This window comes from Dryobates pubescens, chromosome 25 (genome assembly GCF_014839835.1).
Source record: "Dryobates pubescens isolate bDryPub1 chromosome 25, bDryPub1.pri, whole genome shotgun sequence".
NCBI lineage: Eukaryota > Metazoa > Chordata > Aves > Piciformes > Picidae > Dryobates > Dryobates pubescens.
The window spans coordinates 6692383-6716088 of record NC_071636.1 but is presented as its reverse complement, the minus strand read 5'-3'; the positions used below and the strand labels follow the sequence as shown (position 1 = coordinate 6716088).

The 23706-nt window shown below is 45.2% G+C and overlaps 1 protein-coding gene across 5 annotated transcripts in view; it reads right to left on the bottom strand.

Moving 5' to 3' along the window:
• Positions 1-23706, bottom strand: part of HECTD4 (HECT domain E3 ubiquitin protein ligase 4) — a 95202-nt gene that overhangs the window by 18642 nt on the left and 52854 nt on the right. For all 5 annotated transcript variants that reach the window (XM_054173109.1, XM_054173111.1, XM_054173110.1 and 2 more), the window contains 27 exons: positions 23331-23515; positions 22107-22260; positions 21508-21788; positions 21008-21197; positions 19520-19601; positions 18671-18873; positions 18351-18486; positions 17498-17680; positions 16909-17079; positions 16300-16469; positions 15794-15909; positions 13599-13702; positions 13150-13311; positions 12167-12315; positions 11856-11935; positions 11577-11740; positions 10869-11106; positions 9742-9878; positions 9381-9507; positions 8089-8226; positions 7818-7954; positions 7484-7644; positions 6146-6327; positions 4329-4534; positions 3888-4018; positions 3421-3626; positions 170-349 (listed from right to left, as the gene is read on the bottom strand). In XM_054173109.1, coding sequence (XP_054029084.1) covers positions 170-349; positions 3421-3626; positions 3888-4018; positions 4329-4534; positions 6146-6327; positions 7484-7644; positions 7818-7954; positions 8089-8226; positions 9381-9507; positions 9742-9878; positions 10869-11106; positions 11577-11740; positions 11856-11935; positions 12167-12315; positions 13150-13311; positions 13599-13702; positions 15794-15909; positions 16300-16469; positions 16909-17079; positions 17498-17680; positions 18351-18486; positions 18671-18873; positions 19520-19601; positions 21008-21197; positions 21508-21788; positions 22107-22260; positions 23331-23515 — 4373 coding nt within the window. The remainder of the gene's footprint in view (positions 1-169; positions 350-3420; positions 3627-3887; positions 4019-4328; positions 4535-6145; positions 6328-7483; positions 7645-7817; positions 7955-8088; positions 8227-9380; positions 9508-9741; positions 9879-10868; positions 11107-11576; positions 11741-11855; positions 11936-12166; positions 12316-13149; positions 13312-13598; positions 13703-15793; positions 15910-16299; positions 16470-16908; positions 17080-17497; positions 17681-18350; positions 18487-18670; positions 18874-19519; positions 19602-21007; positions 21198-21507; positions 21789-22106; positions 22261-23330; positions 23516-23706) is intronic.

The following is a 23706-nucleotide window of genomic DNA, read 5'->3' as shown; positions in this document are numbered from 1 at the left end:
AAGTGCTTATCAAGAGAAAATGTCTGCAGTTTAAATGCAAAGGTTTACAAAAATATAATGGAAGAGCTCAGAAATACTTTTGGGCTGCAATGTTTCTTTTTTTCCCCACACTCTCCACCAGCCAGCACATCATTGGTGCTTACTGTTAAGGAAACACTGCCATCCTCACCTAAAAATTCCACTACTTGCAAGAGAACTGATGAAGGAATAGTATCCAGTTCATCTTCTGATTTTCCATCCCCATCTTCCAACTTCCAAGTCAACAGCTGCTCTGTGAATGCCATGGCCAGGGGGAACTCGAGGGGAAGAGAATGCAAGACCAGCACAGCTCCAGGAGGAGGAGACACTCCTAGGCAAAAAGATCAAAGCAAGCACTTAGCATGACTGCAGGCACTTGTCAAGTCAAAGCAGTAACATCTCTTTTAGGAGAGAGTGTTTTGTAAGTAACAAATAGGAGTATTTATCAAGAGTAAGTTGATATAATCTGTAATTATCATTGTACAGATAACATTTAATTTACATGGCATATGAACTACAACTATTTTTAGCCTGGACATATCTAAATCATAGAATCATAGAGTGGTAGGAGTTAGAAGGGGCCTCTGGAGATCAAGTTCAACCCCCCCCCTACCAAAACAGGTTCACCTAGGGCAGGTCATAGAGAAAAAAGCATTCAGATGGGTCTTGAGGGTCTCCAGAAGAGACTCCACAACCCTTCTGTGCAGCCTGCTCCAGGGCTTCACAGCACCCTCACACCCAAGAAGTTTTTCCCTTATCTGGAGGTGGAACTTCCTGAGTTCCAGTTTCTATCCACCGCCCCTTGTCCCATCAGAAGACACCACTGACAAGAGTCACAGTATCACTAAGGTTGGAAGAGACCTCGAGGAATATCGAGTCCAACCTGTCACCACAGACCTCATGACTAGACCATGGCACCAAGTGCCACATCCAATCCCCTCTTGAACACCTCCAGGGATGGGGACTCCACCACCTCCCTGGACAGCACATTCCAGTGACGAATGACTCGCTCAGTGAAGAACTTCTGTCTCCTTCTTGACACCCACTCTTCAGATATTTGTAAACATTAATAAGATCCCCTCTCAGGTTGCTCTTCTCCAGGCTAAAAAGCCCCAGGTCTCTCATCCTTTCCTTATCAGACAGATGTTCCAGTCCCTTCCTCATCCTCATAGCCTCCATTGGACATTTTATAGCATATCCCTGTCCCTGTTGACCTGGGGAGCCCAGAACTGGCCCCAGTACTTCAGATGTGGTTTTATCAGAGCAGAGTAAAGGGGAAAGAGAACCTCCCTTGACCTGCTGGCCACACTCTTAATGCACCCCAGGAGACCATTGGCTGTCTGGGCCACGAGGGCACATTGCTCTGCATGGATAACTCATTGTCCACCAGGACTCCAAGGTCCTTCTCCTTGGAGCTGCTTTGCTGCAGATCAACCCCTAATCTGTACTGGTGCATGGTGCTGCTCCTCTCCATAAACACACACAGGATTTCACAAACCCCTGTGTCTGTAGCATGATGTGTGTAATCAATATTGAGAAAAATATCAGAGATGCTGTAGCAAAGAACTTATTAATGACCTCCAGTGGAAAAGTTTTACGAGCTTAAAGCACTTAGTCACCTTCAATGCTCTCAGTAAATCATTGTCTCTCCCTCAGGCTGGAAGAGCACAAAGAATGTTAATGATTGCTCCTGCTTGAGAACGCCCATGTGTTCCTACCCTGCATAGATATTATTCTGTGAGACCTACAATCACCCAGAACAACAAAAAACCCAATCATTAATCTCCATCTTAAACACAGCCCCTCAAAGAGAAACTTGAACACTGCAGAAATATTCAAAACCACTGCTTTGGGACCTCCTGGAACACACACCAAAAAAAACCCAAAAAATCAGGCCTGTCAGCCTGACCTCGGTGCCAGGAAAGATTATGGAGCAGATCATCTTGGGGGCAATCACAGGACACCTGCAGGATGGCCAAGGGATCAGGCCCAGCCAGCATGGATTTAGGAAGGGCAGGTCCTGCCTGACCAACCTGATCTCCTTCTATGATCAGGTGACTGCCTGGTGGATGTGGGGCAGGCTGTGGGTATAGTCTACCTGGACTTCAGCAAGGCCTTTGACACTGTCCCCCACAGCAAACTCCTGGCCAAGCTGTCAGCCCCTGGCTTGGACAGAAGCACTCTGAGCTGGGTTAGGAACTGGCTGAGCCCAGAGATTGGTGGTGAATGGTGCCACATCCAGCTGGCAGCCAGGCACTAGTGGTGTCCCCCAGGGATCAGTGCTGGGCCCCATCCTGTTCAATATCTTTACTGATGATCTAGATGAGGGGACCATTAGTAAGTTTGCAGATGAACCAAGTTGGGAGCAGGTGTTGATCTGTTAGAGGGCAGAAGGGTGCCGCAGAGGGACCTTGCCAGGCTGGACAGATGGGCAGAGTCCAACACAATGACATTTAACAAGTCCAAGTGCCAGGTGCTGCACTTTGGTCACAGCAACCCCATGCAGTGCTACAGGCTGGGGGCAGAGTGGCTGGAAAGCAGCCAGGCAGAAAGGGACCTGGGAGTACTGGTTGACAACCAGCTGAATATGAGCCAGCAGTGTGCCCAGGTGGCCAAGAGGGCCAATGGCATCCTGGCCTGCATCAGAAATAGTGTGGCCAGCAGGAGCAGGGAGGTCACTGGTTAGGCCACACCTTGAGTCCTGTGTCCAGTTCTGGGCCCCTCAGTTTAAGGACATTAAGACGCTTGAATGTGTTCAGAGAAGGGCAACGAGGCTGGGGAGGGGTCTGGAGCACAGCCCTGTGAGGAGAGGCTGAGGGAGCTGGGGTTCTCTTCCTGGAGAAGGCTCAGGGGAGATCTTATTGCTGTCTACACCCTCTTTTCATGTAGTTGTAGACAGGTGGGGGTTGGTCTCTCCTCCCAGGCAATCAGCACCGGAACAAGAGGACACAGTCTCAAGCTGCACCAGGGGAAGTTTAGGCTGGAGGTGAGGAGAAAGTTCTTCCCAAGAGAGAGCTGTTAGCCATTGGAATGTGCTGCCCAGGGAGGTGGGGGAGTGACCATCCCTAGAGGTGTTCAAAAAAGGATTGGATGTGGCACTTGGTGCCATGGTTTAGTTAGTCATGAGATGTTGGGTGACAGGTAGGACTTGATCTCTGAGGTCTTTTCCAACATCACTGATTCTATGAAAACCAAATAGATGCTGACAGATTTCACAGAACTAAAACTCAGAGTCAGATTGTGTTCCAGTGTTCCTGTTTGTGACTTTTATCCCTTGTGCTGTCACTGGGTATCACTGACAAAAGACTGGCCCCATCCTCCTGACACCAGCCCTTGAAGTATTTCTAAGCATTGTCTCACTTCTGAGACTGAAGTTTAGAAGGTTTGTGATTAATTTTTTACCTAGTTTGATGTGGACCTTGTCTGTAGGGGTGATGACTGAAGGGTATTGGTTGGTTGTTGGGGGAGGTGTCAGGCCTGTGTTGGTTGGAGAGGCATCCCGAGGGTAGCACACAGCTTCTATGAGATTTAGCTGCCCATTCCTCTTGACTTTATGGCCAAGCCCATAGACCAGCACTCGAGCCCAAGGAGCTTTATAGAGGGACGAGCTAAGAACAGAGCATAAACAGTTTGGTTAGACTTCAATTAATCACCAAAATCCCAACCCAGTCACACAGAGATGAAACACTCTGGTATTTATCCCATCACCTGGAAAATAAATCTTTGAGAAAACTGGGGGGAATGAAGGGGGAACCAAGGGGGAACAAAGGGGGAACGAAGGAAAGAGAGAGCTCTGCCACACTCAGGGTTCACAGAGGCTCAGCAGCTAATCTTCAATCTTGGCCACCCTTGGCCCCTCAGTTACTTACTCTTTGCGGAATCCAGACTGACTTTCTTTACAGGACACAATCACAAATGCAGCCCCAGGGAAGTTAACATCCATATTGACTTTGGATTCAGAAATTGGGAATTCTTCAGCAGGAAATTGTTCCGGTGCCGTCTGCAACACAACATTTCACAATGCAAGTCCCCAGGCGGCAGCAGCGGAAGCAAACCACCTCCCTCTTCCTTTTTCAAGTGAAAGACAGTATTTAGCATGAGGCCACTTCATTTTAACACGATCCATGCTACTGCTTGTGTTTTCAGCACACCCAATATGATCAGAGTAGGAATACAACCCATCAGAGAAGCAATCCCGTGTGAGGGACAGGGTTAAGGAAGTTAGAATCACACTTCAGGGGCTCCTAGGGAGCAAGGGCTCCTCAGAGAGAAAACCAACACTGCTCACAAAAGCTTACTCAGTATTTTACCTGCAAAAAGGAGCAGATCTGCTTCGTGAGGTCTAGCAGACTCTCCTCTCCTTGATGCAGCGTCCGAGTAATGGCAACAGTCAGCCACTCTCTGATGGCTTGGGAATTGCCCTGGTAGAAGAGGTCAGTGGCAGCACAGTTCTGGGAGTGCACACAGTGTTGCAGGGATTGGGCCAACAGAATAGAACTTGAACTGATGGTTCCATCTGCAATAAAAAGTGAGATATGACAAATGCAGAGATGGCTTTGATGTGTTTATGTAGCCTGTGAAACACAGTGGAAAGAAGTTTCAGAACACTTGGAAGAAGACAAGCCTCTATTTTCACTTCTGAGCAAGTGTAAAGGGTCAGCAGTGGAAAGGATCCATCCAAGCCCAGACCTGCACCCTGGCTATTTTCAGGTGGGATGGTTGCATCCACCTGGGTTGGTTGCAGATGGGATGGCTTTCTAAATGCCAGCTGTGCTCTTGACATCCACAGAGCTGTGGGTTGACAGCTCCCTCTTTGTCCCATGTCTCAAGGCAGGCATACTTCAATTTACTGAGCAAGTACAACAAGGACAAGTGACCAAATGCACTCTCTCTTTCCCCAGCACTCTAGATGGGGTAAATCAGCTTTAGATGTCCTCAAGCTTTCCCCATTTATGAACAAGAGAGCTTTTGGGTGGCCTTGAGTGGCTCACAAGCCCCAGCACCTCCTGGCTGTCATTCTGGAGCTCATGGGAGCAGTCAAAGGCAAAGTGCAGGGCACAAAGGAGCGGGCAGTTGACCAAAATGCCAGTTGGGGAACTGTTTGTATTAGCAGAACTTGGATTAAACATGTTTTACAGAGGAAAAACTAAAGAAAAGCTTGTAAGACTCTTCTCAAAGCCATGCAAAGTAGTGCTGTACTCTGCCAGAGGATCTTGTACAACACAGCATCTGTTAGAGGTAGCCAAGTTTCAAGGTAACTGGAGGAGGGACCAGGTCTCGTTCCAAGGGTCAATAATGACTTTCAGTTATTAATGGCTGGTATTTAGCACTTCCTCTATCCTTCATATGCTCCAGCTAGGTTACACACATTTCTCTGCATGCAGAACAGCTTTGGCACGATAATTGTCTCTGTTAACACTCACTTGAATTAGCCAAAGATTCTTTTCCATGATTCAGCACATACATTCTCTAACCAGAGCTGTGAGTCCAGTAGGAAAAGGACAGACCACTTTGTGAAATGAAGAAGAGTTGAATTTTGAAAACTGAGACTCAACTGGCATTTAGTTTTACTACCCTGGATTTGAACTAGAAAATGTTCTCAGTTCCTTACAAGTATCCCACATGGATTCTCCCCCCCACCCAGAAACAGAAGACCACCAATGTCTAAGGGACAGAGGCACTGAATGGAGTCTTAAGAGGCAACCTGAACCCTCCTGGAACAGGTTGCCTGTCAGGTGTGATGCCACAGTTGCCCAGGGAGGTAGCTGACACCCCATCACTGGAGACATTCAAGGTGAGGCTTGAGAGGGCTCTGGGCAACCTGATCTAGTTGAGGATGGTCCCTGCTTACTGCAGAGTGGGTTGGACTAGATGACCTTTAGAGGTCCCTTCCAACCCAGACCATTCTATGATTCCTCAAACTTAATTAGACCATTAGCATGAATTTCTATTTAGTTTCACTAAGGTCAGGAGTCCATCAAGACATTTCTTCAAATCCCATCATTATTGACTCATTAATCAGTAAGTGCCAACTTAATGTCAGGTTGGTTTTGTCATTGGGTTTTTCCCCCCGCCCCTCCAGAAAACAATTAACCAAAAAAGAGCTGTGACAAAAATCAGTGTTTACCAGGGAGAGGTGGTGCAAGAAGTTGGTTGGAGAGCAACTGGAGGTGCTCCAGGGTGATATCACGGATAGCAGGAATGTGGAAGAGCCGAGTGAACATGTGTGGAGATTTGGGAGCAAAGATATTGAGGAGAGCCATGCGGCAGTAGAGCTTGGCCAGAGAAGCTTCGCTTCGCAAAAGCTCTCTAGAAAACACAAACACCAAACCAGAGAGTTGCTTCACTAAGGCTTAACATGAGCCACAGCCAACCACCTGTGCCTATGAACCTTTTAAATCATTAGGTATTAAGTATCACAGTATCACCAAGGTTGGAAGAGACCTCAAAGATCATCAAGTCCAACCTGTCACCACAGACCTCGTGACTAAACCACGGCACCAAGTGCCACGTCCAATCCCTTCTTGAACACCTCCAGGGATGGTGACTCCACCACCTCCCTGGGCAGCGCATTCCAATGCCTAACAACTCTCTCTGTGAAGAACTTTCTCCTCACCTCCAGCATAAGCTTCCCCTGGTGTAGCTTGAGCCTGTGTCCTCTAGTAGACCCAAATCCTGTTCACTTTCAGATAGCACTCAACCCATCTAATTCTGGGACCAAATTGATGCACCTGAATTAGAAGTCAGTTCTTCACCAGAGTTTCTCGAGCTTTTAGGTATCAACTGACTGATGGCTGAGACACCTGGGGCTGTTTAATCAGGAGAAGACTGACAGGGGATCTTACTAATACTTATAAATAGCTGAAGGGTATATCAGGAACGTGCCAGCCTCTTTTCAAGCAGTGTCCTGTGTGATAGGACAAAGGGCAATGGATATAAACTGGAACCCAGGAAATTCCACCTCAGCATGAGGAAAAACTTCTTTACTGTGAGGAGGCTGGAACAGGCTGTCCAGAGAGGTTGTGGAGCCTCCTTCTCTGGACACTTTCAAGACCCATTTGGGTGTGTTTCTGTGTGACCTGCCCTGGGTGATCCTGCTTTGGCTGAGGGGTTGGACTGGCTGATCTTCAGAGGTCCCTTCCAACCCCTACCATTCTATGATGGTAAAAGCAGCTTAAGCTGTTAGACCAGTATGCAGGTAAATGACTAGCTACATGACTAGGTAAAATCCTTCAAACCAAGATGATTATAACAAATTTCCTTTATATAAAAAAGTAATCATCATCAAACCCCACTACCCATTAAAACACAAAGATCTAATAAACCTTTGTCAGTTTTAATCCAATTGCAGTGAGATTCAGCAGTTCATTACTGCTCAAAACAAGGCTGCAGTAAGTCACTGCACTACAGGAAATGCTACAGATCAAGACAGATGCCACAAATGCCTTCTAACTGCATTTCTTACCTGTGAATTTGAATGTTGGTGTTATCCAGGGTAACCAATCCGTTGGTTGCAGTTCTCCTGTAGCCTGCAGGTGGCCTTTCTAACATGTCAATAGGATACCAGTACCTCACCAGAACTCCTTCACTTCTGAGGTAGGTCTCTACTTGCACCAATTCATTTACCTGGAACACCCAAACCAATGCAATCAATAAATACAGTAATGATAATACTTTCTTCCCCTTCAAAATGAGCATCAAATCAGCATTCTAGGCAGTTCCATACACTTAATCATCTGTGCTCTCAGAGGTGTGATGGTGACACATCAAGAGCTCTCCCCATGTGTATGTTTACTCACCGAATCAACATCCAGCACAACACCATGAAGACCAAAGGTCTTCAGCATCCCACGAATAGCAAACTTGGGCAAGGCTGTTCCCACAGCACTACTGGTAACGTTGTTACTGTCAGGAGAACGTGTCACCACTGTGAGACCTGCTCAGAAAGGGACAGCACAATGTTTAAGGTACAGCATCTCCCTCAGACCGACCATTTAAGCAGTAGATCCCAAGCACCAGAGCCCCTTAGCTTTTATTTGCCCCCCTCAAGATACTTGTTGCTGACCTTACCTTTTCGTACTTTATCAATTGTAAATTTGTTTGCTTCATCCTTGATGTCCTCAATAGTTGGGAGGTAGAGGTCTCTTGGGATGCCACCATTTTCCTCATAGAGGAATTCTACAGTTTGCCTTGCTATATCAACCATTCCTGGCAGACAGAAGGGACTCAGTTTATTAGACAGAAGGTGGTTATTTTCCCCAGCCACTAGAAGTAAACTCTTATTAACATCATAGGCAATCAAATTACAGCTAGGGAATGGAGATTTCCCAAGACAACTGTATGCTTCTCATTAGGGCTCTGAATTACACAGTGTCACAGAATGGTAGGGGTTGGAAGGGACCTCTGGAGACCATCCAGTCCAACCCTGCTGCCAACGCAAGGTCACCTAGAAAAGGTTACACAGGATTGTGTCCAGATGGGTTTGGAGTATCTCCAGAGATGGAGACTCCACCACTTCTCTGGGCAGCCTGCTCCAGTGTTCCCTCAGCCTTAAAGAAGTTTCTCCTCATCTTAAATGGAACTGTTTATGTTCAAGTTTGTGCCCATTATCCCTTGGTGCTACCCTGAAAAAAACCTGGTCCTATCCTTCTGACAGCCACCCTTGAAGTATTAATCATCACTGATGAGATCTCCCCTCAGTCTGCTCTTTTCCAGACTAAACAGTCCCAATTCTCTCAGTCTTTCCTAATCACAGAGATTTTCCAGTCCCCTCAGCATCCTTGTAGCCCTTTGCTGTATCTTCTCCAGCAAGTCCCTGTCCTTTTGAACTGGGGAGCCCAGAACTGGACCCAGTACTCCAGATGTGACCTCACCAGAGCAGAGTACAGGGGGAGAACAGCCTCCCTTAACCTGCTGGCCACACTTTTTTATGCACCCCAGAATGCTTTGCTCTTACTGTGACACTCCCACAAACAGGTATCCTTGCCAGAACTGTACTGGTTTACAAACCCCTCCCATATTAAAGAGTTCCTCAGAAGTTCTGCCTTGAGAGAGTCATAGACACAAAATGCATCTAGATCATTTCTTCCCAAACTATTACTCCAAAGCATTTCTGTATCCCCATGACAACAAATTCTGCCACTATTTTTGAAGCCATGCTCCCTGTGGAAGAAAAATCATGACCTCAAACTACTTCTAGCACTCAAACTAATTCTAGCACACAACAAAACCAGCAAGTGATTTTGTTTCCCCCTTTTAAATTTTGCAGCCCCAAAGTAAAATAGGAAAGACAGACAGGTGTTGTCTTCACACTTATGGCACATCACATTAACCAAAATGTATGGAAAGAAACACAGCCATACCTAACTGTAAAGCTCCTTTAATCTGGTCCAGCCCAGACTTCCTCTCAGCCTCATTACGGAATCTTCTTCTAATTGTAGGGAAAACTTTGGTTTCCCAGGCTTTAACCAACAGGGCATAGTGATCCTCCTACAAAGACAACAGCTATTTAGAACACCAAGAAGAAAGAAAAGTTAACAGCTGGCACTTCCTTAAGGAAGCAGGGAAAACCCTTGTGTGGATTACAAGATCTGCATTTAGACCCTCAGCTATGGCAGGTAGAGCTTGTAATTTGCTCTTTAGACCCTCAGTTATGGCAGGTAGAGCTTGTAATTTGCTCTTTTGACCCTCAGTTATGGCAGGTAGAGCTTGTAATTTGCTCACCCTGGGAATATCATCATCGTCGTCATCGTCGCTCTCATCATCTGCAATAGGAGGGGGATGAGGATCAGGGCCTGATGTGATGAAGTTCTCATAGCTTAGTTCCATTTTATAGTGGCAAGATGTGTCACTGTCATACTCTGCAAAACACCAGTAAGATATAATGAGATCATGGCGCTCTGGAAGGCACAAAAATATCCCAGGAGGTTTTGGAGCTCCATTATACTCCATGGTCTTGAGCCAGGCCGTGGAAGTGTAACCCATTTTGACAGAGTGTAACTTAATTGGCTGATCCCATCCACTAAAACATCTCCTTGTGTTCAAAGCCCTGCTAATTTCTCATTGCTGCATCCATTCAGAGTAACTTGTGCAATCATATAAAGGAAGACTAAAATAAGGCTTTTTATAATTGCCTTGCCTAAAATTAAATCAGCACTTATTTGATGACACTGAGAACCACAAAGGCTAAATGCTATTAAGTAGAGTCCCATAAAGCAAAACTAAGATTGTGACAAGGAAGACAAATAAAATAGAAGATGCTGTATTGAACCACATAAAATCATTTTGGTTTGCAAAGCCCTTTAAGATCACCCAGTCCAACCATTCTGTAAATCTACCAAGTCTGGGGCTAAACTATGCCCCTCAGCACCAGAAGGCTGTGTCTTTTGAACACCTCCAGGGATGGGGGTTCAACCACCTCTGTGGAGAGCCTGTTTCAGTGTTTGAGAACCCTTTCAGTGAAGAAGTTTCTTCTAATATGCCTCAAAGAGTGGTCAAGCATTGGAACAGGCTGCCCAGGGAGGTGGTGGAGTCACCATCCCTGGAGGTGTTCAAGAAATATGTGGACATGGCACTTGGGGATGTACTTTAATGACCATGGTGGTGTTGGCCTGATGCTTGGACTTGATCTTAGAAGGCTTTTCAAACCAGAGCAACTCTATGGTTCTATGAATATCCAACCTAAACATTCCCTTGTGCAACCTGAGGCCACTTCCTCTTTCCAGAGCCCTGTACTGCTTTACTTAACCAGGCAATACCTAAGGACTGAGGCTTTAAGTGCATCCTGGCTATTTAATCAATCGCAATTTCCCCTGAAAGAGCTTTAAAACAAACATTCATCATCACATTACGTTGTTGAGCCGTAGCAACAGCAGCAATCCTACAAGGAGGGCCGTGGGTGCCAGGATCAGAAGCTATGCTGGTGCCAGCATCGTTATCACTGTCAGAGGCCATGGCAAAAGGCAAGGCTTCGAAGTTGGCGCTGATTTCCTCTGCCAGGTCAATGCAGAGATCGGCAGCATTCCTGTGAGCCTGTCCCTCAGCATAGGCAAACTGGCGAGATCCAAAGTTAGCCCTGACTTTGGTGTTCTGAAAGAGATGCAGATAAAAGCCCTGAGATGAGCTGAGCATTGGTTTGATCTTTCTCTTTGACAGGCTGATGACATCTGCAGGCCATATGGGTTTACCCAGCACCACCTGCCATAAACCTGGATGCAGCAGGGGAAGTACTGAGCTTTGAACTTGCCTTTTTTTTTCTACCTTCAAGCTATAGCACACTTAGCTGGTATGCTTTGATGTAAGGTCACTACTGAGAAGGAATACTAATAGAATAGCACAGAATAATGGCACCTTATCAAGCCAGCAGCATGTTAGTGTCCAGGAAAAGCTCAAAATAATGATGAAATATTCATGTGTCAGGGAAGGGAAATGGAATATCTCAAATTAACTTAATAAAGGTCAAAGCTATCACTCTGCTTTTTATTGCTAACTAATATATACTTAGGCTCAATACTTCCTATAGAATGTTTATAGTACTTCTGTTCTGTTTCAAAACTTGCCTTTTTCTGAATGTGGACAACTGGCCACATCCCACCAGAGACATCTTCTAGGTAAGGCCCAAGTCGCTGCCCACAGTAGGTAAAATAAACTCTGCCCTTAGCTGGTTGCCCTGGGGGGGGTGGAGTTCCTTCTGTCCTCTCCCATCCAATTCCTGCTACATCTCCTGTACAAAGATAGAAGCGTCAAAAGAAAAGCATGGATTGAATCTGTTTTCTCATCTGTTTCCCTTCCATTTCTCTGATTGACCAGATCAGCTAGTTAGCTGGGCTCTTACATACCAGGAGAAAGGGTCACATCCAGTCTCACACTCTTCCACTGCAGCAAGCTGGAGCCATTGTAATGCACTGCTCGCCCATTGCTGAGAAGTAAGACAAGAAGAAGATTAAAAGCCCTGAAAGAAATGAGGGTTCCAACCAGCTGAAGCCTTGGTAGCTGTGACACTGACAAAAGGCCACTCAACTCTCCTTATATTGATAGATATTCTAGCTCAACCCTTTAACAATTCAATTAAAACATGGTGCCTGCTACAGTGTGCTCACAACACTCCTCCCCAAGATGCTTACAAGTGTACTGAGCAAGGCCAACATACTTGTGGAAGAGACAGGTGCCCACTGGGTTTGTCCAAGCACCATCCCTTTTTTCAGCTTCTGTAGCAAATCCAAATGAAACTATGGGTCCAGTGTCATCATCTGTATCTCCATAAGAAACTATTTCAATTTCCCAGTAGAATGATGGTGCCTAGAAAGAAAAACAAAACAAAACTGATTTTTATAAGGATAAAACAAATATAAACCAAAAAAAAAAGTTTTTTTCCTGCACCACTGAATACTCAGTGATAGAATGAGAGGGAAGGGATCTAAGCTGGAAGAATGGAGATTTAGACTGGATATTAGGAAGAAATTCTTTATAGTGAAGGTGAACGTGTCCAGAGAAGGCTGGGAGAGGCCTTGAGCACAAGCCCTATGAGGAGAGGCTGAGGGAGCTGGGGTTGCTTAGCCTGGAGAAGAGGAGGCTCAGGGGAGACCTTCTTGCTCTCTACAACTACCTGAAGGGTGGTTGTAGCCAGGAAGGGGTTGGTCTCTTCTCCCAGGCAACCAGGGGACACAGTCTCAAGCTGCACCAGGGGAAGTTTAGGCTCAAGGTGAGGAGAAAGTTCTTCACTGAGCAAGTCATTCGTCATTGGAATGTGCTGCCCAGGGAGGTGGTGGAGTCACCGTCCCTGGAGATGTTCAAGAAGGGATTGGACGTGGCACTTGGTGCCATGGTCTAGTCATGAGGTCTGTGGTGACAGGTTGGACTCAATGGTCTTTGAGGTCTCTTCCAACCTTGGTGATACTGTGATACTGTGGTGAGACACTGGAAGAGGTTGCCAGGAAGGTTCTGGATGCCCTTCCCCTGGAGGTGTTCAAGGCCAGGTTGGATGGGGCTGTGAGCAAGCTGGTCCAGTGGAAGGTCTCTCTGCCCATGGCAGGGGGGTGGAACTAGATGATCTTGAAGGTCCCTTCCAACCCAAAGCATTCTGTGATTCTATGATTAAATGACACAAGCTGTTGCATGGTTGTGAGTTGTTACCTGTACAGGAACTGGTGATGTAGCATAGATAAAAGTGCCCCGAGGAAGTCCCCCACCAGCGCTAGGATCAGCCAGAAAAGTCACAGCAGTGAGATGCGATGAGAACATGCAGGCTCGCACGGGGGGAAACACTCTGGATGGGCTCCAAGTGATTTCTTTGGGCTACAAATAGGAACAGAGCATTTTATTCTACCAGTTACAATTGAAATCATCTACTGAAATCTAATGACACACTCTTAATGGAGTGCACATTTAAATAGAAGACATGCAACTGGAACAACTGCAATCACAACAGATCACATCCCATTACATAAGTTCTCACTAAATTACAACAATTAAATAAGAATCCAACCACTTTGTCTCTAACACCACATGCAGAAGACCCTCTGCAGCCAGTGGCTGGCTTTGTTTGCAAGGGACAGAAGACTCAGCCCTGTTTCTGTGCTCACCTGTCTCCTGTCGGCTTGGAGAGGAGGAGGGGGAGGTCGAGCACAGTCACGATACAACATTCGTAACCTCTCACACTGCATTTCTACCACAAGGAGCCTCTCCCCTGGAACAACAAACCAAAGCATGTCATGAGGTGTCAGGCAAAGCTACTTGAGTCCAACAATGCCATCTTTGTACCACTAAATAAAACTGCAAATGTCACAGAGTCAATAAGGTTGGAAAAGACCATCAAGTCCTACCTGTCACTCAAGACCTGATGACTACTAAACCATGGCACCAAGTGCCATGTCCAATCCCCTCTTGAACACCTCCAGGGATGGGACCCTACCACCTCCCTGGGCAGCACATTCCAATGGCTAACAACTCTCTCTGGGAAGAACTTTCTCCTCACCTCAAGCCTAAACTTCCCCTGGCACAGCTTGAGACTGTGTCTTCTTGTTCTGGTGCTGGTTGTCTGGGAGAAGAGACTGACCCCCACCTGGCTACAACCTCCTTTCAGGTAGTTGTAGAGAGGTCTCCCCTGAGCCTCCTCTTCTCCAGGCTAAGCAACCCCAGCTCCCTCAGCCTCTCCTCACAGGGCTGTGCTCCAGACCTCTCCCCAGGCTTGTTGCCCTTCTCTGGACACATTCAAGAGTCTCAATGTCCTTCTCAAATTGAGTGGCCCAGAACTGGACATGGGACTCAAGGTGTGGCCTAACCAGTGCTGAGTACAGGGGCACAATGATTTCCCTGCTCCTGCTGGCCACACATCATTGTTTCCAGAGAATAAACAGCCTTACTTACCTAGTTAATAAAACCAAAGACAAATATGTAACGGCTGCAAACAATTGTTTTCCTTATCTTCAATTTAAATTTGGTTAGCAAAGGCATTGTTATGTTAATTAGCATAACAAGATCATTTTAGTGAGTTTATGATCTAGCAAAAGCAGGAATTTAACAGCATTTATGCCTACTGTCAAAAAAAAATGAGTACACTGTTGATCATACTGAAATCCACTTGGTTCTCACCCTAACCTCTCCTCCAGTGAAAGGCTCTGACATGTTCCTACAACTGATCCTTGAACTAAGACTTCTGCTGGGCTCACTACTTATCCTTAGACAAGAGGGAAGGAAAACAAGAGCTCAGTGGTAAGGAAAATAAAGCACTGCAAGTTAAAAACAAAAAAACCCCAGCAAATAGGTCATAAAAACACACACAACCAGAGAATCATTAAAGTTTGAAAAGACCTCTATGACTGAGTCCAGTGTTAATGCAGCACTGCCAGGTCACCACTACACTATCTTCCTCAGCATCACATCTCTAAGGCTTTGAAAACCCTAGAGGAATGGGGACTCCATCACTGCCCTGGGCAGCCTGGGCCAGGGCTTAACCACTCTTCCAGGGAAGAAATTTTCCCTAATATCCAAATTGAATCTCCCCTAGTGCAACTTGAGGTCTTTTGTCTTTTCCTCTTGTCCTACTGCTTGTGACTAGGGAGAAGAGACCAACCCCCACCTCACTGCAACCTCCTTTCAGCGACTTGTAGAGAGCCAGAAATTCTTCCCTCAGCCTCTTTTTCTCCAGGCTCAACAACTTTGGGTCCCTCAGCTGCTCCTCACAAGACCTATTCTCCAGACCCCTCACCAGCTCTGCTGCCCTTCTCTGGACCTGCTCCAGCTCTTCAGTGTCCTTCTTGGAGTAAGTGCCTCAAACCTGAACTCAGTATTTGAGGTGTGGCCTCACCAGTGCTGAGTACAGAGGGATGATCCCTGCCCTACTCCTCTAGGCCACACTTCTGCTGACATAAGCCAGGACACTGCTGGCCTTCAGGGCTGCCTGGGCACACACTAGGTCATGTTCAGATATCAAAATAGTAACATGAAGGAATACACAGCAGGCTACACCGGAAGCAAGAAAAGCAGAGAGGGTTCAGAAGCATGGTAGTAAACAACTAGTCCCAGGACATGCATCTTCTGTGATGCATTGACTAATCCTGTTCTGATGTCAAGTTTATTTCTAATGTTTAAAAGGAGTTAGCCTAATCATTAGCTACTCTTCAGTTAAGAGCTCTGCAGCTATGACAAAACATGCTGTACTGTGCTAGCTATCAGCCTGCATGTAGCTGGAGGACAACACACTGAAATGATTTTGAAAGCTCTTTTGTCTCTGAACTGAATACAACAATGGAGATGTAAGAACAATGTGAACACCTACCAGGGCTGCACTCCTGTGCTACCAAATTAAGAACTTCTACAGCAGCTGGACACTGTTGAATGAATTCTTCACAGAAAGAGCTGTCTTCTAACAGCTGAGCCATCACCAGGCATGCTCTTAATGGAAAAAGAACACATTTGAAAGCATTACAAAAGCATGTGATGCATTCAAAACTGCCTTTACATGTATTCAATTCAAGTCTATTTGAAAAGATGGATCTCTCTCTTTGTCTGGTTGCTTTAGCTGCCCATTAGAACTTCCACAAGGCCATCTCTCCCCTGCTTCAGAGCATCTACTTATATGAAGCATTTGCTCAAAGCACTGCCAGTGTTACAGGGGGCATTTTCAGTGCTCGTTCTAACAACATTCAGACACTCAATGTAATTAAGGAGGCAAGCAAGAGATTGTGCACTGTCCCCTGAAAACAGGAACCTACACAACATTCTTCAACATTTGTCCATGCTATCAAAAGAGAGTGAGGTGCTGCAGACCAACCAGAGACTCACCTGGTTCTTATTTCAGCAAGAAGCCGGACCACTGCCATTACTGGAGTTGAGCCATCTCCTGTTGCAGGAAGTGAGGTGTGAATAGATAGACTTCCCTCCTGAGGGAGCAACATGGACTGGACTGCCTGTACTACCTTCTCAGTAATGGACAGTTTATGAAGAGGCAATGCCTGATGGTGGGGGGGCACGGTAAAAAGTTAAATTCAAGTAGTTAGTTTCTAAGAAATGAGGGTGGTTTATTACCTGGAGTTAATTCTCATTTTGTGTTATCACAAACCCAGCACTAAACACCAATCAAAGCCAAACAACCCACACCCCCAAAACAAGCAACAACCCCCCCCCCCCCCAAACCCAACACAGTATGCAATGGAATATCTTTAACCACCCAAAAAAAGAATAAGAATAACCACATTAATGGAATGGTAACTTCAATATAGATATTGTTACAATAGGTTTTAAATGAGGCAAACTTCACAGATCATCTTTAACCCAAGATGAAACAGACTTTTGACATGCTGTAGATCAACTGCCAGTATGCTGTGACTGGAAACACAAAATATAATAAATTGGTATTATTTAATTAATATTAGATTCTTAAAACTACCATACCTCAGATCTTGGAACACAGAGCCTAGATAATGGAATAGTTAATGTGTCTGATGCTTGTGAGGTCTTTCTACTGTCTATACTGGTGGGTGGAAATTTGACCGTTGCTATACCTTCTTGCTCATTAATAGATGCCACAACTCCAATGCTTCCTGCTATTCCTTTACCTAAAACCTACAACCAAAGAAGGTCAGCATAAGATTGAAGGCTTTACAAACAGGGAACACTGAGTGTTTAACAACACAGGCCAACTGGACACACAGAGCTGGGTATTTTGGCAAACAGGGTTATCAATGACCGGAGCAGGCTGCCCAGGGTTGAATCATCATCCTTGGATGTGCTTAAAAGCTGTCAAGATATGGTGCCCAAGGATATGGTGTAGTGGTGGCCCTGTCAGAGTTAGATAATGGCTGGACCTCATCTTGAAGGTCTTTTCCAACCATCATGATTCTGTGGTAGCAGTCCCCACAAGTGTTATGGCAAGTACTTCACCGTACTGCACACTGCCTCACCTGTGTGCCAGGGGAGGCCAAACATCACCAAGAGCACCAATTCTCCTCCGAGACAGAAAAAGTGAACGGTGCTGAATTACCTGAACTTCAGAACCTATTTTAATGGTCTCCTTAAAGCCACCCAGAGCACAAAGGGCAGCTACTGCCTGTCGAGCAATTCTCTGAAGCTTGGCCAGTTTCCTTCCACTGCTGCTCCCGTTCTCCAAAATGCTCTCTGCGTATTTCCCAAGCTGTGGGATGTACATCAGAGCCCGAGACAGAACCTGAAGACAGAAGGAAAAATACCAGAGAATGACTTCAAAGCACAATTCAAACAAAAAACCAACGCCCCAAGCCTCCAGCCCACACAGTCTCAGAAGAATTATTTTTGTTCTTGAAGAGAATTATATAACACAGAATCTTGAGTCCTGTGAAGTGTGAACACCATCAAAGCTGGCTCCATTCCCTAATAACTTTTAGAATCCCAGAGTGACACAGAGCATCTTAGCCAAAATTTTCATTCAAGGATTTAGCCAAAGCAAAAGATGAGATGCTGCATGATTCAGAGGAATGTAAAAGCTGTGTGCTGTAATTTCCAGCCAATACTTCATACCCTCAGAGGTCACGGTGAAGAGAACTGAAGAGCAAAGATAGAATAAGAGCCCAGCAAAGGCAAGATAACTCCCTCAGCAAAGAGCATTATTAATTACTGAATAGATTAACAAGTCAATTACCAAATGGCAACATACTCTCTAGTGCTGGATTAGTTTTGATTCCACCCTAAGTCATCAGACATCTACTACAAAAGGGCTGCTTCTATGCAGTTACCCATCCTGGTCTGAAGTGGTAGAAGTGGTAAATCAGAAGGGAGTACCTTAAGAAACTGCTAATAATTAAGCTCTCTTAACTACTCCATATGTGCTTGGTGTAGAATTTAATCTTCTGTTTCCTTACTTTTTCAGCAGTTGTTGTCCATATCTGAGCTGCATTTGATTCTGGTGCCATCAACAAGCTGTGTAGCAAAGCAATCACCTCTGCTGCCATGCTGTTTGCAACGTGACCACTAATGAATGGCCTCACAGGATCAGTCCTACATGGGATAAGAAAGTAATTTTACCCATTAATTTCAAAACAAGAGAAGGAAAAGATGCTTCAACTGTCAATAACCACCTCCAGCTGATAAAAAGGGAAGTTTTGGTCATAAATTATTTTCTAGAGTACTACTGGCATGCAGAAATGGAGAATCCAGACCGAGCACAGAATCAGTGACCCACCTGGCAAGCTCAGAATTCCTCTCTCTGCAGATAGATGTTTGTGCAGTCTTCTTTTTGTCCCCAGTGGACAACCCACTGGTAGTTTCTGGATTGACAGTTTCTATGGGTGGCCCAACACTAACTATTAGACCAGACTGTGCCCACTTAGTTGCCTTTCGAAGAGCTGCAGCAGCTTCTTCTGTGATAACTTCACAGCAGCCACTCTGAAAAGAGAATTGCCATCAGACAAATACTAATGTGAGCTCTATTTGGCCACCCTATGTGAGGCATTTAACTCTCCTTCCTCTGCATATGTAAGAGCACTGAGAACACATCAAAACATCCTCCTGTGTGTATTAGTCAGAGTCACAAGACAAACTCTTTCTGTTGCTTTTTCTCATCTACCCAGGGATCAGAGATCAATGTGGATTCACTGCCTTTAACATTCCATTCTTAGCTTAATGGTAGAATTTCAATTCTCTGATCAAAAAGCCACACATGAGCATTTCTGGGGCAAACACTCAAGAACATCTCTGAAAACAGACATGAAAATTTAATTTCAGAATGTGGCTTAAAATTTGTACCATCACCATGCACTAAACACTTCAGGAAAGAGAATATTAAAGGGGATTAAACATGATCTGTGATGCTTGGAGGAAGCACTAGGTGAAATTCTTTTCCCTGGCACTTGTACCTAGAACTATTTAATGCTGACATTACACACAAAGTTATCTTGCTCAACAGTTCTGTACATTAAACAAGATGTGGGGGGGGAAAAAAGGGGATTTAACATCAGTAAAACCCAAGAACTATGACTGATGATGGAACTGCCAGGATGTTGAGCAATTCCTTAGTCATTCCTTTGCTTACTTTTGTCATGTCTCGATCCATTTTCACCACTTTCTCCATATTGGCTCCAGTTCCTAGTCGGAATGGACGACCTTCTGAGCTACTGTTCGAGTGAAAACAAAACACATTAGGTTGGTTTGCACTGGTGGAAAAAAAACCAGCTGAGCTATGCAGTCTGATTTATGTATTACATGTGGTTGTATGTTACCTGAAAGCAACCCTTGCAACTGAACTGCTCAACAGCAACAGAAGTTAACTGCACCCCTGACTGCACCCTTTGCAAAAGGATTTTACTACTTCTGGACGGAGTTATTTGCATAGCAACTGAAATCTTTTCCCCCCTCAAAAAGAAGCATCATGAACTTGATATTGCTGAACTAAATGGTTGCAAGTTATCCTTTCACCTAAGAACCCTCAGGAGCTGTACCTTTTAGTACCATTTTCTGGGCATGGATGCAAACCTGGAGTGGAGGAAGATGAAACAGAGTACAAAATGCTAGAGGTGATAATGTTGGCTGTTTGACATTCAGAGATGTCAAGATCCAGGTGGGTGCAGGAATACTAAAGAAGCTGTAATAGCAAATTATTGTCCAGCATATGCATTATTAAAAGCAATGCTTTTAAAGCCATTATGCTTTAATGGTTCTGTTTGTAAGTCCTGCAGAGTCTCTCATACTATAGCCCTTGCCTCCCTCCTCTTTATCTAGTGCCTTACATGGCTTGAAAGAAAGCCAGAACATTGCATTTCATATCCCACTCTTCCTTTTATATATCTACATCACAGGATTGGAAAATCCTAAAACGGTTTGGGGTGGAAGGGACCTTAAAGATCACCTAGTTCCACTGCCCTGCCATAGGCAGGGACACCCTCCACCAGACCAGGCTGCTCAAAGGTCCCATCCAACCTGGCCTTGAACGCCTCCAAAGAGGGGACATCTGGAACCCTGGGTATCCTGTTGCTGTGTCTCACCACCCTTACTGTAAAGACTTTCTTCCCAATTTCCAGTCTAAATTTCCCCGCTTCCACCTCCAAGTCATTGCCCCTTGTCCTATCACTGCAAGCTCTTACAAAAAAATCCCTCCCCAGCTCTCCTGTAGCTCCTCTTCAGGTACCAGAAGGCCACTAGAAGGTGTCCCCAGAGCCTTCTCTTCAGGCCAAACAACTCCAGCTCTACTCTGTATTCTCTCCTGTTTCAGCTTTGCTACTCTCATGGCTCTTAAATAGTTGTCTACAGAACTGACAATTCTGACAACAAATTGAGATTTAGATTCCTTCTGCTGCTGCCCCACATTCAGTGACTGTGTCTTTTTATCCAGCTAACAGCATGCTAAGCATCAGCCCTATAAAGCTTATCTTCAGAAGCATTATCTTATTTTGCCAGGAAGATGTTTTGCTTTCCCATTTACTTCTATGTCTAGAATGCACTTTTCTACAGCTTTAAAAAAAGAAAGAGAGAAATGGAACTGGTGAAATGGGCTGCTGACTCCAATCTGGTGAGTTAAGGTTACCTTAGTAATGGCTGAAGGACTTCATGGGATGACTGGTCTTCTCGTTTATGAATGAAAATAGAAAGTTTACCATCCACTGCCTCGCTTTCTTCTCCAGGATCTTTATCGCCTTTTATGGAATTTTTAGGGCTGGCTTTTGCCAAAGTAGTATCTGGCTCGGAGGCAGTTGGAGAAAGAACTGTCTGGCAGCCTTGAATTAAGAAAGTTAAAAAAACCCAAAACACTAAATAAAGAAAAACACACAACAGGAGCTCAATCAACAAACTTCCTGCCCTTGAAACTAATGCTAACAGACTGGAGGTGCACCTGAAACATCCCTGCCACTCAGCTCAGTCTGAGAACAGTTAAGAGGAAACTCACAGAAGTATCTTCTCTCTCAGCACTGACAGATCATATACTTTCTCCTTCCTGAGCTTTCTGTCAACACAAAATCTCCTTGCAGAAACATGACTTGCTTGACAATCTTTCAGACTAGCATGACACCAAAGAGATGCTGGTACCTGGTACGACATAATCTGCCAGCTTTGCCAACAGCAGAGAGGCGATCTTGGAGGCTGGGTCACTGGGATCGTCCTGCTCACTGTTCAGAGAAGGTACTGAGTAACTCCAAGGAGGCAATTCCACATTCCCACAGTCCTCCACACTCATGAGAGGCAGAGCAGCACGACACAGCTGGAGAATGATAAGGACCAGCTTTGGAGAAGGACGCTGATCCAAGAGCAGTGACAGGAGCTTGGACACACAGGCAGGCTGGCTCAGGATGGCTTTACCTATGTGACTCCTGAAAGGAAAAACACACCAAGTAACTGCTGTTCAAAACCAAACTGTTGGATGAAACTCTGAGATTAAACATTTATTTACTTATTACAAGATGCAATTAAAATATCCAGTGCCTAACAAAACCTTACCTGCACCCATTCCTGCATAACTTGAGAGCACTGATCACAGAGCAAGATTGAGTGTTAGTTTACAGGCAAGTTTTAGAATGGCTTTGGAAGTTATTTCACCTTCACTATTGCAATAAAATCTCCAAAAGATTCCCCACCTGCTTTCATACACAGAAAAACCCCCAAAACCTTCAGAGACAAAGACCAAGTACCTTGACAGGTCATTGAGAAGACTGAGGACATCCTGAAGCGCATCATTTCCTGCAGCTTGATTGCCACAGCACTCAGTGGCTCGGGCAAGGTGGTTGGTAAGGAGGCTGGAGACCTGACGAGCCAGACCAGAGTGAACAGCCTCTGTGGAACCACCTTGAGAAGTCAGGCAAGAATACACATCTGTCAGCAACTAAACTGAGCAAACGCATCTACAGATTCCTCGCCCATAAGCCGGGCACTACAAATATCACAGAGCCACAGAATGCAGTGGGTTGGGAGGGACCCTCAAAGGTCATCTTGTCCAACCTCCATGCGGTGCGAAGAGACATCTCAAATTAGATCAGGTTGCTCCCACCAAGTTTGACCTTGAATGTCTCCAGGGATGGGGCCTCAACCACACCTCTAGGCAACCTGTTCCAGTATTTCACCACTCTCACTGTAAAGAACTTCCTCCTAATGTCCAACCTAAATCTACCTCAGTCTCATTTCAAACTGTCTTCATTTTTATCTTTGTCTTTATTTTGCTATAGCAAAACTTTTACATGTAATATCTTCAATTAAAAATAAACACCTAATACAACATCTGTGTCCCATTAGCCAACTGCCACCTGTCTAAGCTTTTTTGTGTTATGGGTGAATCCTTCCACAGGAGAAATGTGTAAGTGACCATGCAGGGCCTCTAGGCTCTCTGGTTTGCTCTAGACAGAATCAGCTAGGAGATCTGAAATTATCTACACCATGAACACTTCCATGAGGAAGAAAAAAAAAGGCAAGAATTAGAAAAAAAGGGGAAAAAGATAATATAGGAGAAAAAATAATTTTTGTATCCACTTTTGTGTTTCAAAGAACTCACTCACGTGGCTCTGAAGTTATAATGAGTGAAGAGCCTGTTTTTAATACATTCACACCACTTCTCAGGCACTTGGGCAATCCTAAAGCTCATGGAACAGTCTCCAGCAGTGTTAGAATAGAATAGAGCACATTGGAAAAGACCTTTGAGATCATCGAGTCCAACCTATCACCCAACACCATCTGATCAACTAAACCATGGCACCAAGTGCCTCATCCAGGCTCTTTTTAAACACTTCCAGTGACAGTGACTCCACCATCTCCCTGGGCTGCACATTCCAATGGCCAATCTCTCTTTCTGGGAAGAATTTCTTCCTAATACCCAGCCTAAACCTCCCCTGGCACAGCTTGAGACTGTGTCCTCTTGTTCCTACCTTCTTCCTTCTCCCATTCCACACATCGATTGGCTAACACCTGGAAGGCAGCCCAAGCCATGGTGGCCACCTTCTGTTTCTTAGTCTGCTTTTCATTGGAACTGGATTCTGTCTGGCTGCTTAAACTACAAAGTCGGTCCATGAGCTGTACCAGGCCACTCCGGACCAAACACTTCTCTTCACTCCTGAATAAAGAGAGAAATTCAGATTTTAGTTAAGTAACTTTGCAGTCACTAACAACAGACACAAGGAAAACCTAAAACTTGCTGTTACTCAGGAGTCAAAGATTTCACTTTGCAGAGAGATGGTTCTGCCTCTCCCTTGCCCTTCCCAGAAGAAACTCTTGTGTTCTTAGAAAACTTAACAGGATGTTCTC